Source organism: Lepus europaeus, chromosome 21 (assembly GCF_033115175.1).
Source record: "Lepus europaeus isolate LE1 chromosome 21, mLepTim1.pri, whole genome shotgun sequence".
In the NCBI taxonomy this organism is placed as follows: domain Eukaryota; kingdom Metazoa; phylum Chordata; class Mammalia; order Lagomorpha; family Leporidae; genus Lepus; species Lepus europaeus.
In genome coordinates, this window is record NC_084847.1 from 54,551,771 (window position 1) to 54,565,774 (window position 14,004).

At 60.0% G+C, this 14,004-nt stretch overlaps 1 protein-coding gene across 3 annotated transcripts; it reads right to left on the reverse strand.

Annotated features, from left to right (window-relative positions):
• Positions 1 to 461: 461 nt before the first annotated feature.
• On the reverse strand, positions 462 to 13,906 carry CPSF4 (cleavage and polyadenylation specific factor 4). 3 transcript variants are annotated; one of them, XM_062180237.1, is made up of 8 exons: positions 13,698 to 13,906; positions 10,957 to 11,007; positions 8,996 to 9,148; positions 7,095 to 7,190; positions 6,681 to 6,774; positions 5,200 to 5,272; positions 3,634 to 3,726; positions 462 to 1,354 (listed from the first exon to the last, which is right to left on the reverse strand). In XM_062180237.1, exons 1-8 carry the CDS (start codon positions 13,798 to 13,800, stop codon positions 1,286 to 1,288), a joined length of 732 nt encoding a protein of 243 aa, XP_062036221.1. In that variant the 5' UTR covers positions 13,801 to 13,906; the 3' UTR covers positions 462 to 1,285. The 3 variants fall into 3 exon arrangements, with proteins under 3 accessions (XP_062036221.1, XP_062036220.1, XP_062036219.1); XM_062180236.1 differs by having other exon boundaries at positions 3,634 to 3,729; XM_062180235.1 differs by having other exon boundaries at positions 3,634 to 3,804.
• Positions 13,907 to 14,004: the final 98 nt, after the last annotated feature.

Consider the following 14,004-nt stretch of genomic DNA (forward strand, 5'->3'; position numbering starts at 1 on the left):
ATCCTGTGGTTCTGGACGGGCAATCTTGTGGGTGACTGGCTTCCTCTCCACAACCTTCCTGCATTGCCCCAGAGAGCCCTCAGGCAGTGTTGGCACCCAGGCTGCAGGGAATGTGGCCTCCTATTTGGAAACACCATGGCCCACTGCCTGTCACCTGGGGTCTTCAGGTGGATGAAGGCCCGCACTTCTTTGCTGAGGCTGTATGGTGAGCATACATACTGCACCGAGTGGGCGTGGCTGGAGTTGCTGTGCCCAGCACCTCCTAGATGTGAATCCGGATGGACAGGTGTCACCTGACATGAGAACATCTCCCCATAGGCCTTCTGGCAGCAGCATTTCCCTTCTGAGAGTCACATTTGTTGAGTGGGACAAGAAAATGCTACTACCCCAGCTTTGTGGTGGGCGGCTAGCACAGCCAATCTTCTCCTTGGCATGTTGTCCCTGAAGTAATGAGACACAGCTTAAAAAACAAGCTTTAATCAACTCCATAAAAATTGTTCCTGCAATTGAACTTGGATAGGCCCACTTGCCCTGCAGGCTGCAGGCGATGGTTTCACATTTTCCAGGCTCGGGCAGGGCGGTCTCTTCTGCATGCCACAGGTGTCCAAGTGACAGCAGCCGCTGGGTGGGCAGGAGGTAGGCGCAGGTGGGCTAGGTCAGCTATTTAAAGAGCAGTCTGCAGCTCCAGCTGAAGGTGGGCCTGAAACACTGCCAGGCAGGTGTCCCGGGAGAATCTCACCTGAGAGTCCTGCACCCTCGCACGTCCGTGGTGGACCAGGGCCTGGCTGAGGCAGTGCGTGCACTTAGCTTGCCATGAAGGACCCCTCCTTCAAGTCACATGGACAGGCACAGCTTCAGGGTTCAGCAGGACACCAAGGAAGCAGGTATGACCTGGCTACGGCTCTGAGTGACCCACCCGTCCCTGGGGTCACCAAGAGCTGGGGTCTGATGAGGCACTGAGGGAAAGGCCATCCTCCCGACAAAGCCTTTCCCCAGCAACTCCGCCCCTTACCCTCCCCCAGCCCCCCGGGGGTGGGGGGTGGGGGGTGGGAGCCCCAGAAAGGAGGTCTAGACAAACATGATGGCGACTTAGGGAACCCAACTGAAGCGCGTGTCCCTCCTTAAAAACAGATTACAGCAAGATGATAGGGAATGAACAGACGTGGCCCCCCAGCACCTGCCTGCCAGCTCTAGCCAGGGCCGCACCGCCACTGCACTGAGCAGTAAAACGCAGGCTCCCAACAGCGGGGCCCCGCGGGCTGCTCTGAGCTGGCTCCGGCTGCTGTCACTGTCCACTGAGAAAGGCCAAGTGCCCTTTGGTGCATCTGTTGGCGTAGTGTCCTTTTTCACCACACTGGGAACAGCAGGGGGGGGGAGGAGGAGACAAAAACACAGGTTTTGAATGCACTTTTCAACGAAGGCAGCGCCTACCAAATACCAGACTGGGGACAGGGCTCCAAGGTTCTCAGTGTAGTTTCCTTCAGTCACGAGGGAGAGGCAGGTCGAGGAAGGTCCCGCGGCAACAGACCCTGCAGCCAGCAACCCAGCACGTGGCGAACAAGGCCACCGATGGCCTGTGCTGGCCACGGGGCATGAAGTGGTGGCACGGCAGCCCAGTCACTTACCTCTAGGGCTCCCTGGCAGGGCGCAGGAGGGAACAAGTGAGAGAATCCAGCAGGTGCCCGCCCCAGGCTGTGCCTGAAGTTTGACCTCCTGGCCCTGGCACTTCTAAGCTACCTGGGGGAACTGTTCACCTCTCCAGTCTGGCCCAGCCGACTTCCCCTGCCTGGTTACCTGGCCTTTCCTAGCTTCCCTTCGTTTCTGGTGATGTTTTCAGAGCACACAAGGGAACCACAAGGAAGCAAGCAGCAGCCTCCCGCACCCCCTCCCCCCTCCGTCTGCCTAGTGCACTGCCTAGTGCGCTGGGCTGGGCCGTTCCCCTTGGCCAGCAGGCCTTCAAGTTTTGAGCTTGGTTTGCAGGAGTGGCCCAGGGAGCTGCCAGTCAGCCCTTAAGCTGATGTGACGACCGGAGGGAGCCAGCACAGCCTCCACAGCTGACCCTGGGGACCAGGTTCCTGGGCACATTCATGGAGTGACAGCTGTGGTAAAGTCGGGTGCCCCAAAACCCCCGCCTTTCTAAGATTTGAGGCCTAGAGGTGGCCTCATAGAGGAAGCCCTGCTGGACATCTTGGGTGGGGGTGGGGCGAGATGCCGGCTCTCCCTGCGCCATGGAGGCTGGCTGGCTGCTCACAGGCCAGGGCTCAGCCCAGAAGTCTCTAGGGAGGCTGCCCCTAAATGCACACACCCAAGTTTCATTCATGCAGACTCCTCCAAGGAAAGAGCCACAGCTGGATCCAACTTCTCCGTGAATAACCTGAGGGCCTCCGGAGTGTCCCAGGACCCAGCCTTTCTGTCGGGCAAGTTCTAGGGAGGCTTAGTAGAAGCCCCTGGACTCAGACCTGCCTCTTACAGGCATGGCCTGCAGCACCATCGTCAGACCAGACTCAGAAATGGCCAAGTGTCAGACTCAGCACTGCTGTCAGCAGCCAAACTGTGAAGTGTCTGCCCACAGAGCGCTGGCGAAGTGAGCGGTGATCGCTGGAAGAGATCAGGTTTCCATAGACTGCTATGGAGGGAGCCGCAGGTATTATAGAGACTGCAGAATGCTGTGCGCGTCAGGGCTCTGTGCTAACATCGCTATTAGACTTGAACTTGTGTGAGGAACAGCAGTTCTCCAAACATGGCGCGGGGTCCCTGATGTGTTCTCCTTTAAGGGAACCAAAGTGTGACACCAGAACTCTGAAGGACAATACTCACTTTGTACCCTACACAGGGCAGACGGTCTTGTAGAAAGCCTTTTACAAACCGCATGTACTAATTCCGTATTTTATGTTTAGAGGCCCCAGATCTGCAGTCTGTGGGTCTAGTTCCCCCGTGGGCTGTTTGTGACTCACTCGTGGAGCTTGTTTCCTTGTATTTGTGACTTCTAGTCACAAACTCATCCTTTGGAGCCCTTAGCTGGGGGACTGTGTGTGGCCTGGTTGACAACATACTCCTCAGAGCACTGGGGGTTGCTCCTGCCATATGCATGCCACCCCGGAGGGACTGAGCCCTCACCGAGGGCGTGAACACAGGCCCAGACTCCCAGGGAAGCCAGACAGCAACTGCACACTCTCCAGGGATTCCCCCTCCTTCCCACCCAGAGCAGGAGCAAGAAAAACAGGTTTTCTAGTAGGTTCTTTAAGTTCACTCTTTCCATGTAACGTCTCATTTAATGTATCGGAGATGGGGAGCAGGAGGGGTGTTCTAATCCAGGCCCCGACCCCTGTGGGCCCTGCTTAGTCCTATTCCTTTGGGTGTGCCCACGCAGGATCCAAGGCCTCGGAGGCCTCAGGCCCACTCCCCGAACTGCCCACACTTTCTTGCAAGTGCAGTGCGCCCGGCAGCACTTTATGCTGTCAGTCACCTTGCCTTGGGTGTGGCGGGAGAAGTAGCTGGTCTCTAGCCACCACAGTGGCCCAACTTTACTCTTACGGTCGGCAAAAACAAAGAGGTATTCATTTTGCGAAATGCACCATGCATCTCAGGAAGGGGGAGAGAGGAGCCCAGCCTGCCCCCCGCCCCGACACTCACCTTGTAACAGGTGACCTGCTCCAGCGGCCGGGGTCCCCGGTTGCCAGCACTGCTGCTTTGACTCTGCATGACCCCGATGACCTGCGGGGCTCTCTGCTGATTGGGAGAAGAGTTCTGACTCGTTAACTGGATCAAGGAGGACGACCTTTGTAATGGCGGATTGTTACTTTGCTGGAAAGAGTTACACAACACGGTTTTACTGCGGAAACCACGTGCACGCAGACTACTGATGGGGTCAGGAAAAAAAGAGGGCGGGACTAGTCCCGCTCAGCCAGCAGGAAGAAGGGCTTCCGCCATGGCCCCTCTGCAGAGGGCAGAAAAACAGCTGGTGATGATGGCAGGAGCCGCTGCCCGAAAACACCATGCAGACAGACAAAAACAGAAAATAAAAGTGGAAAACAAAACATCAAGAGACGAGAGGAGGTCTCTGGGCAGTGGGGCGAGGGCATGGTCAGCCTTACTTTTGTTTCTGAGGTTCTAGCTTCAGGTCAGGATGAACGCTTGGTTCAGCCAGATGTTTAGCGGCCTACACGGCGAGCAACAGTCACAGAGAAACAGTTGGAGCCTGCCACGCTGCCCTGGGGTCTAGGGGCTGAGAGGGCCCTCCTCCAGGGAGTCACGCAAGAAAGAGGGGGCGGGGGCTCCTGGCTGGGGACTTGACAGGCCATCTCCCAGCCAGCTGGGTTCCTGGCTCTGACCCCTCAACTGCGGGCTCTGGCCTAGGAAACCCCCAGGCAGTCACAGCTGCGTTCAGAGCTGCCCAACAGACTTCGGTGCGACTGGCAGCGGCACCCAGGGAGGGGCTGAGGGGAGGGCGAGCGCAGCTACACCTGTCACTCAGCCTCCGGCAGCCGGCTCAGACCCAGCGGGTCCGAGGTGAGGCTTCAGGATCAGCAGGCGACTTTGCTGGGTGAGCCTCTCGGCGGCCTTGTCCTACACCCAGGCCAGGCCTCTGGGGCTCCCAGAACTGGGTACCCTTGGCTTTGCGGGATGGGGGGCTGCTGCAGAACCCCACCAGTCTAGGGCATTTCCATCTCTTGCTAGAGGGGACAGCCTAGCTGCTTGGTTGTGGAGCCCCTGTCTGGCAAACTGGAGCCAGCTCGTCCTTCCGTCCCGTTCTCTGCGCCCTCCACTGCTGGTGTGCTGGAAGCTGCACAGGAGCGGCGAGGACACTGCCAGGGACAACAGACCAGCAGGCCTCGGTCTGCTCCCACCTCTGCCCATCCAGCAGGCTTCACGTGGGCCCGCTGTCCCCCCACACCAGGAGTCCGTTTCCTTGTTTGTGAAGGAAAGGCTTGGACCCCGAGACAAAGCGGATGTGAGGCCCAGTCCTGAGCAGCCGGTCCCACGCCAGCTAGCCCCATCTGCAGCCTGTTCTCGGCGGTCCTAGGCTGGCCAGGCAACAGGAGGCCCGTGGGAAGTCAGCTCCCGAGGGACACACGCCGCTCTGCTCCCCGAGTTTTCTGTGGGGATGTGGGAGACTCCCCTCCTCTCCCACGGTGCCCAGCCATGTCTGTGGCAGGCTATACACGGAGGCGCAGGCCGAGGAGGCGCCAGGCACGGTACCTTGGTTGGAGGCTGTGTCTGCTGCGGCAGTGGGGGCTGCTCCGTGGTTCCCATGGGCAGTTCAAACCGAGGGCTGGTCACCCAGTAGCCAGGGGGAAAGAGGACAAGAGAAGAAGAGCCGATGAGAGAGGACAAAGGTCAGCCTGTGCTCCAAGTCGCACCTAGCAACGCCTTGGCACACACGGTGACAGCACAACCGACGGTCTTGGGCTCAGGCCCAGCTCTGCCCACACTGTGCCAGGAGGCCGGGGACAGTGCTGCTCCGAGACGACAGGAATGGCGGGGCCGGTCTCGGCAGCAGGCATGTGCCAGCCTGCACCGTGGGCTCCGACTTCAGTGTCAGCACGCGTGGGCCATGCACAGAAGCCGTGGTGACACGCCTGGCCCACAAGCAGGAATCCCTGGACCACACACTGGCTCCTGGGCTCTCAAGTCTGGAGCCACGGTGAGGCAGAGACCAAGCGACTATGCTCCTGTTGCAGGCTGAGCAGCGCGGGGGAAGCAGGCGGGGATGAGGAGGGGTTTTCTGCAGTCCCAGTGTTACCCCAGGCAGAAGCCCGCAAGCTGCCAGTGTGTGAAATGGGGACGTTCTCTCTTCCACACTTGCTGGAGTGACCTGCACTACTGTGTGTGTGACCTCGAGCTGAGGACTTCCAGAGGAGGCCCGGAAACTAGTTCCCTTCCTGCAGAGCACAGAGTCTTCACTTGTGGTCCCTGCGCTCCCTAGGTGACATGTAAGGTGCTGTGTGTGTGTGTGTGTGTGTCGGGAGCACACAGTCTTCACTTGTGGTCCCTGCGCTCCCTAGGTGACATGTAAGGTGCCGTGTGTGTGTGTGTGTGTCGGGAGCATGGAGTCTTTTTTTTTTTTTTTTTAACAGGCAGAGTGAACAGTGAGAGAGAGAGAGAAGGGTCTTCCTTTGCCGTTGGTTCACCCTCCAATGGCTGCCACGGCCAGCGCACCGTGCTGATCTGATGGCAGGAGCCAGGTGCTTCCTCCTGGTCTCCCATGGGGTGCAGGGCCCAAGGACCTGGGCCATCCTCCACTGCCTTCCCGGGCCATAGCAGAGAGCTGGCCTGGAAGAGGGGCAACCGGGATAGAATCCAGTGCCCCGACCAGGACTAGACCCCGGTGTGCCGGCGCCGGCCAACGGAGTCTTAACTTGTGGTCCCTATGCTCCCTAGGTGACATGTAAGATGCCGTGTGTGTGTGTGTGTGTGTGTGTCTGGAGCACAGGCCCAGCCCTCATCACATTCCCAGATAACGCGTGACCCAAGGAAGGTGAAGTGCGGGTCTAGGCAGAGTCGCCTCTCAGCTCAGGAGGAAGCGGTGGTTCCTCTCCTACCTCCCACCCTTGCCTCTGTTCTGGTGCTGACAAAACTGTGACCAGTGCTCAGCTGGACTCAGAAAGACACTGAGGGCAGCCGGAGGACAGCAGTGAGGGGTGGTGATGGTGATGGTGATGGCAGGGCTGGCTACTCACTGCATGAATTTGCACGAGGGGCCCTCCGGGCAGAATCCCACGAGGTAATTCACACAGATGACTCTCCGCGTGTGCCGGTGCCTGCACAGGGGACCTGCAGAACCAAGTGCTGTGTCCCACACACATCCCCTCTACCAGCCAAGGCCCCACCCACACTGCCTGGATGCAGAGAGCCAGAGTCTGGCTCAAGTGCAGGCTTTGTATCTGATTCACAGGGGTCACGGGCTGGGCCTTGGCCCCTGCTCACTGGTCTCATCAGAGAGGCAGGTGAGAACAGGCACCTGGGGAGGCTGAGGCTCGGGGTAGGAAGAAGCCTTCCAGCGGCAGGTCAGGGTTTGTGCAGTTAGGGTGATGGCCCAGGTTACCCAGCTGGCATGTGCTCTCCCGGGGTGCCCTGCCCACTCTGGTGCCTACCGTGCTTGCAGAAGCCGCGGTCATACCAGGGGCAGTCCTTGATCTTGGACTCGGGGTCGATGTGCAGGAAGGGGCACTCCTTGTTGCTGCACTCCCCTGTAGGGAAACCCAGGCATGAGGCTGCTCCCGCGGCCAGAGGGGCCAGGCGGCTCTGGCGTCCAGTAGGGTGAGCCCTGAGGCCGAGGCCGAGCTTCTCTGGGCCCCCGTCGCTCACACACGTCAGTACTGCTTGGGGGCGGGCGTCAACGACAGCGGCAGAGGCTGGCCAGGGCACAGACTCCCCAAACTCCAGTGTTCTGCCTCTTGCCCAGGCAGAGGGAGTGGACAGTGAGGGGGCCTGGCACGCAGCCGCATTCACTGAGCGCAGGAAACGACTGTGCTACGGGCAGCGGCTCGCTCCATCTGAGCGCCAGGACCGCAGGGTCTGAAGAACTCCACCGTTTAGGACCACAGCAGGAACGACCTGGGAGCCGGGGGCTGGGTCCCTTGGTGGCAGGTGCTAAACGATGGTGATGACGGCACCTTTCAGGGGCAAATGGCCTAAATGGCTCCCAGCATTGACGCCACCTCCGCGGTGCCCGCCCACCTCCAGTCCATGTTCGCACACCTGGCTCACAACACAGAGCAGAGGCAAACTCCTGCCCCAGCCCCCCACAGGCTCAGCACATGCAGCTGGCCTCAGTGGCCTTGCTGCCCAGGACCAACCTTCGGCCAGGACTGGCCACTTCTTAGCCTGCAGCTCCCGGCTCACGTCTCCTCCAGACGTCGCCCTGGCCACTGAGCCCGAGGCAGGTCCCGCTGTGGAGCCGCCCCCCTTTCATCCCCTCAAGCCTTCCAGGAGGCAGTTTCTCAGTGGCCTCACTGGCACAGCAGCTGCCTCTCCCCCAGGGCCCCTGGAGCCAAAGCCCCAGGAGGCAAGGACCGAGTCTGTCCTCCCTACTGCCAGGGCTATGCCGCAGGGGACGGGAGCCACAGGCGCTGCCCCTGCACCAGGCCCTGCAGCTGCTGGAGGGTGGGGATCTGAGAAACCTGGGTCCCGTTTCTGTCTGCCTTGACTTCGCAGCTTATGTCCCCTCCACAAACCAGCCACAACTATAACGAGCCAGCAGGCCACGCCTGGGGTGCTGCAGGAGGCGTGCCCAGTACACTCCAGCTCACTGCAGCCTCCACAGGCTCCCTGCACAGGACCCAGGGCCAGTGCCAGCCCTCGAGCTGACCCACGGTGCTTCTGGGATACCTTGAAGAGCAGAGAGGAACAGAGACTCTGGGCACTCGTCTCATCAGGGAGTACAACAGCACTGTTCAGCTCTGCACCGGGCAGCCCCTCTGCCTGCGTCTCAGGGCAGGCCCCTCAGGATAGCTGTGGCCACGTGCTATGTAGGCCCTCTCAGCTTCACGGTGAAGAACAGGGCTTGCGGTCGCCTGACCCACGGCTCTGAAGGGCTGAATCGGATGTGGAGCTTCCCCAGGGTCACGCTCCCAAACAGAAGGAAGCAGCTCAGCCCCGGGGGTGATGAGGGAACGCGCCCCGAGGAGGAGCAGACTTCAGCGAGAAGGTGGCCAAGTGGAGCAAGGCCTTCAGCCAGCAGCACTCCTTGTTTGTTTACTGGGACCCTCGCTAGCCTCAACATCCCAGTCCCTAAGTACTCAAAGTGCTCCACACTCTGGAGCACTGCAGAGGCACGAGGGGGTTATCAGAGAATCACCATGACACCCCTCACTGAAGAGCCTGTGTGTGTGAGGCTCTCAAGCACAAGGCCCTGGCAGGCATTGCCTACGTTCACAGCTGGAAGCTGGAAGGATGGGAGAGGCAGACAGAGACGCCGCGGGCCTTGAGCTGCCACCTGACCCCTCTGGGTCTCGGTTCTCGACCGAGCCTCCCAAGGTTCCATGGGCCTCACCGAACTTGGAATAGAAGTAGCACTCGGGCATCTTGGTCATGTCGTACTCATGCAGGAACTCGCACTGGTCCCCTTTCTTGCACAGCCCACGCAGCCAGTGTTTGCACACAACTGTCTTCTCGCCGCTGATGTGGCGGAATGGGCACATGCCCCCTGCCAAGGAAAAGGGAGTGGCGTGAGGAGAGCAGGGGAGCCCTGGTGCCTGCACCCCACACCTCCCTGAGCCACCTGAAAGCGGCACTACCTGGAAGGGGCAGAGGTGCCCTGGCAGAAGACAAGGTGTCTTTAGGCAGTGCTCTGGCGCACGTTTCAAATTTCAATAGTTGGGGGCCGGCGCCGTGGCACAGTGGGCTAAGCTTCTGCCTGCAGTGCCAGCATCCCATATGGGCACTGGTTCTAGTCCTAGCTGTTCCACTTCCGATCCAGCTCTCTGCTAATGGCCTGAGAAAGCAGTACAAGATGCCCCTGCACCCACATGGGAGACCTGGAAGAAGCTCCTGGCTCCTGGTTCTGGACTGGTCCAGCTTTGGCAGTTGCAGCCATTTGGGAAGTGAACCAGTGGATGGAAGACCTTTCTCTCTGTCACTCCCTCTCTATCTGAAACTCTACCTCTCAAATAAATGAATAAAATCCTTTTAAAAATTTTTCAATAGTATTTTATTTTGAGATGTTCTAGAAAAATATAACTAAAACATCAAATGAAGACTTCACAGCTGTCACTGTAAGATGGACACATAACAAAACTAGGTGCAGGGGGAGGTAGTTTAATTAAGGGATAATTCCAGGGGTCACAGACTGGAGCTTGGGAAAGTCTAGAGGAGAAAGAGGGCCAACAGCAGAAGCCTGGACTCCAGGTAAGCTCCACTGCCAGTTACGGGTGCCCACTTAGCCTCCAAGATGAAGAAAGATGAACTTCAGAAGTGAGCCGATGTGGTGAATACAAACAGCAGAGGTGTGCTGCCTTCTGCAGCAGGACCCGAGCGGTCATCGGTCCAGGTGAGCTACCCCCAGCATGGCAGGACCACGGAGAAGGCCTAACCAGAATGAGGCTCTGAGACCACCCTGGTCCAACAGAACTTTCTACAGGGATAGACATGTTCTCCATCTCTGCTGCCCAATATCACGGCCACCAGACACACGTAGCTACTGAGCACTGAAAACATCACCAGTGTGGCTGAGGAAATGCGTTTTGCATTTGACCGAGTTTTAATTAACGGGAGGCCTGCACAGCACATGTGGCGAGCGGCTGCTCTACCAGTTCACGGCGCCCTGAGTTAGGGACGGCTGTGCTCAGGAGGGCAGAACAACTGTCAAGACCCGGGAAGGAGATGGGCAGCCCAGTTGTGGAGGTGTCCTGGCCGCAGAGCACAACGCCCACCTGGGGCATTGACTTGCAAGGTCTGCTGCTTCCGTGGCACGTCCCTGCGGCAGAGCCCACACTCCACGTGAACACCGTTCCTGGGATGCTCCCGATTCAAACTCCGGATCCCAGATAAACTTTGCAATGGGGTAAGAGTGGCAAGACCTGCACACGGGTGACGTCTGGTTCTGCGGCCTATGGGCCTGGTTAGTGCGAAAAAGCCCAACCCCTGCTCCCCACAAAGGCAGATCACTGTGGGGTGTTTTGCTAAGCAGCCAGAGGACAGTGAGCATCTGAAGACGGTGGAATCAGAAACGTCTGGGTTCAGACATGGGGTTCAGGCCCAGAGTAACTCTGTGACCCTAAGAGTGTTCCAAAAGCACCTCCAGGCTGGGCTCCCTCTGTCCCTGTCCTGGGTTAGCCCATGGCCTCAGGGAAGAGGAGGTCAGCAGGCAGCCTCAGAGGAGCAGGCCAGCGTTTGGGGAGGCCATTAGTCTGCAGAACGCAATGCTAGCCGGAGCCCTGGCGGCCCACAAGTCTGCTAGCGGACACGGTGACGGAAGATCACCTCGGGGGGCGTCAGGGAGCGGAGATCCCTTACCTTTGCCACAGGCAGCTTTCAGGAAGAACTCGCAGACAGCAGCCCCCGATTCTGTGGGGAGGAGAGGAGAGGAGCGCCATCAGCCAGTGCTGCGGTGCTACATCAGCACAGTGCGCAGCTGTGCTGGGGACGGCTAAAGCTACCAGGGAGGAACCTGTTCAGTCTGACTCATGACGGGCTCACGGGGAGGAAGTGGAGTAACAAGACCCAACCGAGCAAGGACAAAGCTGCCTGTTTGAGTCCTACCCGGCAGGTGAGATGTACACAGTGAAACCAGCCATTACCCAGGCTTGCTGAGAGCTTCCTGCACACAAGTTCCTTCCAAGGAGTTAAGAGTGGGTGGGGGATGGAAAGATGGCGCACAGGCTCACAGAAATGAGCTAATTACCCTCCGCTCAGCGCTTCCAGGAGAGCTACTTCACAGGCAGGAGAGAAGATGGGACAGAGCACAAGCAAACAGGGCCTAGGAGGAGGGGCTGGGTGCCTCGGGACGCTGGTCAGGGGGCAGAGCACAGGCAGGAAGGCCCTGGGTATGCGGCACCCACGTCCCTGCTGAGGGGCACAGCCTGTATTCCCACAGGTGCAGCGCAGGGAAGTCGGGGGGCTCGGGCCAGGGGTCTGCGAGTCCAGGAATCCACTGGCCATGGCTAGCGGATTAAACGCTCCCTGGGCTCACGAAGTCTTCTCTACCAGCAGCCGTTTCAGAACTGCTGAAACCCACTGGCGGCCTCTCTGGAGTGGCTTACGTGCTTCCCCCACTACTGCAAGGGATTCCTTGGGTTCTCAAAATAGGCAGACTGTGCCGCACAGAGCTAAGGTTGTAGAACTTGGGGTGTCACTCTGTTCGCATCTCAAAAATGAAAACCTTGCATTTAAAAACATACCACTGGGGCCATTGCTGTGGTGTAGTGGGCTAAGCCTCCACCTGCAGTGCCGGCATCCTATATGGGTGCCGGTTCGAGTCCCGGCTGCTCCTTTTCCCATTCAGCTCTCTGCTATGGCCCAAGTGCTTGGGCCCCTGTACTCGCGTGGGAGACCTGGAAGAAGCTCCTGGCTCCAGCTTCTAATCGGCTCAGCTCCAGCTGTTGTGGCCATTTGGGGAGTGAACCAGAGGATGAAAGACCTCTCTCTCTCACTCCCTCTCAAGAAAATAAATAATACAATCTTAAAAAATATACACCATTTAGGAGCAGGCGTGGCACAGCAGGTTAAGTGGCCACTTGGGATGCCCACATGCCATGATCAGAGTACTGGGTCAAGTCTTGCCCCTCCACTTCTGATTCAGCTTGCTGTCAATCATCCTGGGAAGCAACAGATGACGACTCAAGGGCTTGGGTCTCTGCTACCCACGTGGGAGACCCAGATGGAGTTCCAGGCTCCTGGCCTTAGCTACCTGGTCCAGGCCCGGGCTGCTGGGGCACTTGGGGAGCAAACCAGCAGATGGAAGACATCTCTTTCTCCCTCTGTTGCTACGTCTGACTAAGGCTCAGGCAGATGGGATAAGGAGTATGTCTCAAGGGCAGAACTGGGTTCTTCCCAGCACTGGGATGGGAAAGCAGCTCAGGGAAGGTAAGCAGGCTTTAACACCCTGACCGTGAGCACGGACAAATGGGGAGGGCTCGGGCTGCCTGTGTCCCGGGACAGCCACGTGGGGCCCCTGCCACCGTCCCCACCCTCACAGGCTCCTGGATCTGTGTTGCCAAGCGGGCGTGGGATGGTCCCACGGCCTCAAACCAGTGCCCCTGAGACACAAAGAGACCAAGAGTGAGAAATGAGAAGCTGCACGTGAGTGTGTGCGCACCAAGAGGTCGCAGACAGAGGGGTTGGGGAGCGCCCGGGGGGACCCCTCAGTGGTCGGAGGGGTCGAGGAGCCCGGGGGACTCCCATCAGTGGTCGGAGGGGTCGGGGAACGCCCCAGGGGGACTCTCATCAGTGGTCGGAGGGGTCGGGGAGCGCCCGGGGGACTCTCCTCGGTGGTCGGAGGGGTCGGGGAGCACCCAGGGGACCCTCATCGGTGGTTGCGGGGGTCGGGGAGCCCCGTGGTCTCTTGGGCGTGCCCTTGCTAGCAGAGAGGCGGGTCACAGGGGTGTGAGAAGGCTGGGCTGCCTGAGGGCAGCTGGCAGCTGCGGGACACAGCCTGGCTGTGCGTGGGCTCCAAGTCCCTTCCCCACCCGGGCCTCCGTTCCCCGTCCGTGGCGTGCGCTTTCCAGTTGCAGATCCGAAGCAGGTGCACAAACGGGAGGAGACAGGAAAACTGCTATGTCTTTCAAAGTCTGCGCTGGGGGGTGGAGAAGCCAGGGGAAGGAAGAGGGTTAAAGGGGGGGGCTCAGGTGCCTGGGTGCGATGTTTCCCTGGGGACCAGAGAAAAAGTGGGGGACAAGGCCAGACCTGGAGATGCGCTCCCCGGAGAGCGAGTCCTGGGAGGAGACCCCTCCCTCGGCGGGGCTCCCCTTCGGACCCGGTGCGGCCGCTCAGCGAGTGGGGCGGGGCGCACAGCCCAGGACTGGCCCGGGGCTGGGGCTGCCGACCCGGGGTGACTCGCCCTCGTTCCAGAATTACACCAGCACCGCCCGAAGCGGACCTCGGTGGCCCCAGGGGTCCGAAGACCCGAGAAAGCGCGCGTGGCGGGGGGGGGGGGGGGGGGCTCCGGAGTCCGAGGGAGGAAAATGGGGTTCCGGGGCCGAGAGACAGATGTCCCCGACCGCAGTCGCTCTCGCCCGCCCGCCCGGCCCCGCGCTCACTGTCCATGCCGGGGAAGGGCAGCGGCTGCGCCCCGAGCTGCTGCTCCACCGCGATCTCCAAGTCGAACTTAATGTGGTCCACGCTAGCGATGATCTCCTGCATGGCGGCGGCGGCGGCCCCCGGCCCGACTTCCTCTCAGGTCCTTCGCCGCCCTCACTCCTCCACCGGCCGCCGGCCCCAGCCGCACACGGGCCTCCGCCTCCGCCTCGCCGCCGCCGCCGCCGCCGCCGCCACTGCCGCGCGAGGGATGCCGGGAGCGCCCCGAGCCCGCGCCGGTCCTTTTGCCCGTCCAGACCCGGCCAATCG

Coding starts and splice junctions, on each gene's coding strand:
- CPSF4 (XM_062180235.1), bottom strand. CDS start 13,800: ATGCAGGAGATCATCGCTAGCGTGGACCACATTAAGTTCGACTTGGAG. Junction 9,149..10,956: donor GAAAGCTGCCTGTGGCAAAG/GTAAGGGATCTC, acceptor TTTCCTTGGCAG/GGGGCATGTGCCCATTCCGC. Junction 5,273..6,680: donor CCCTCGTGCAAATTCATGCA/GTGAGTAGCCAG, acceptor CTGGGTGACCAG/CCCTCGGTTTGAACTGCCCA.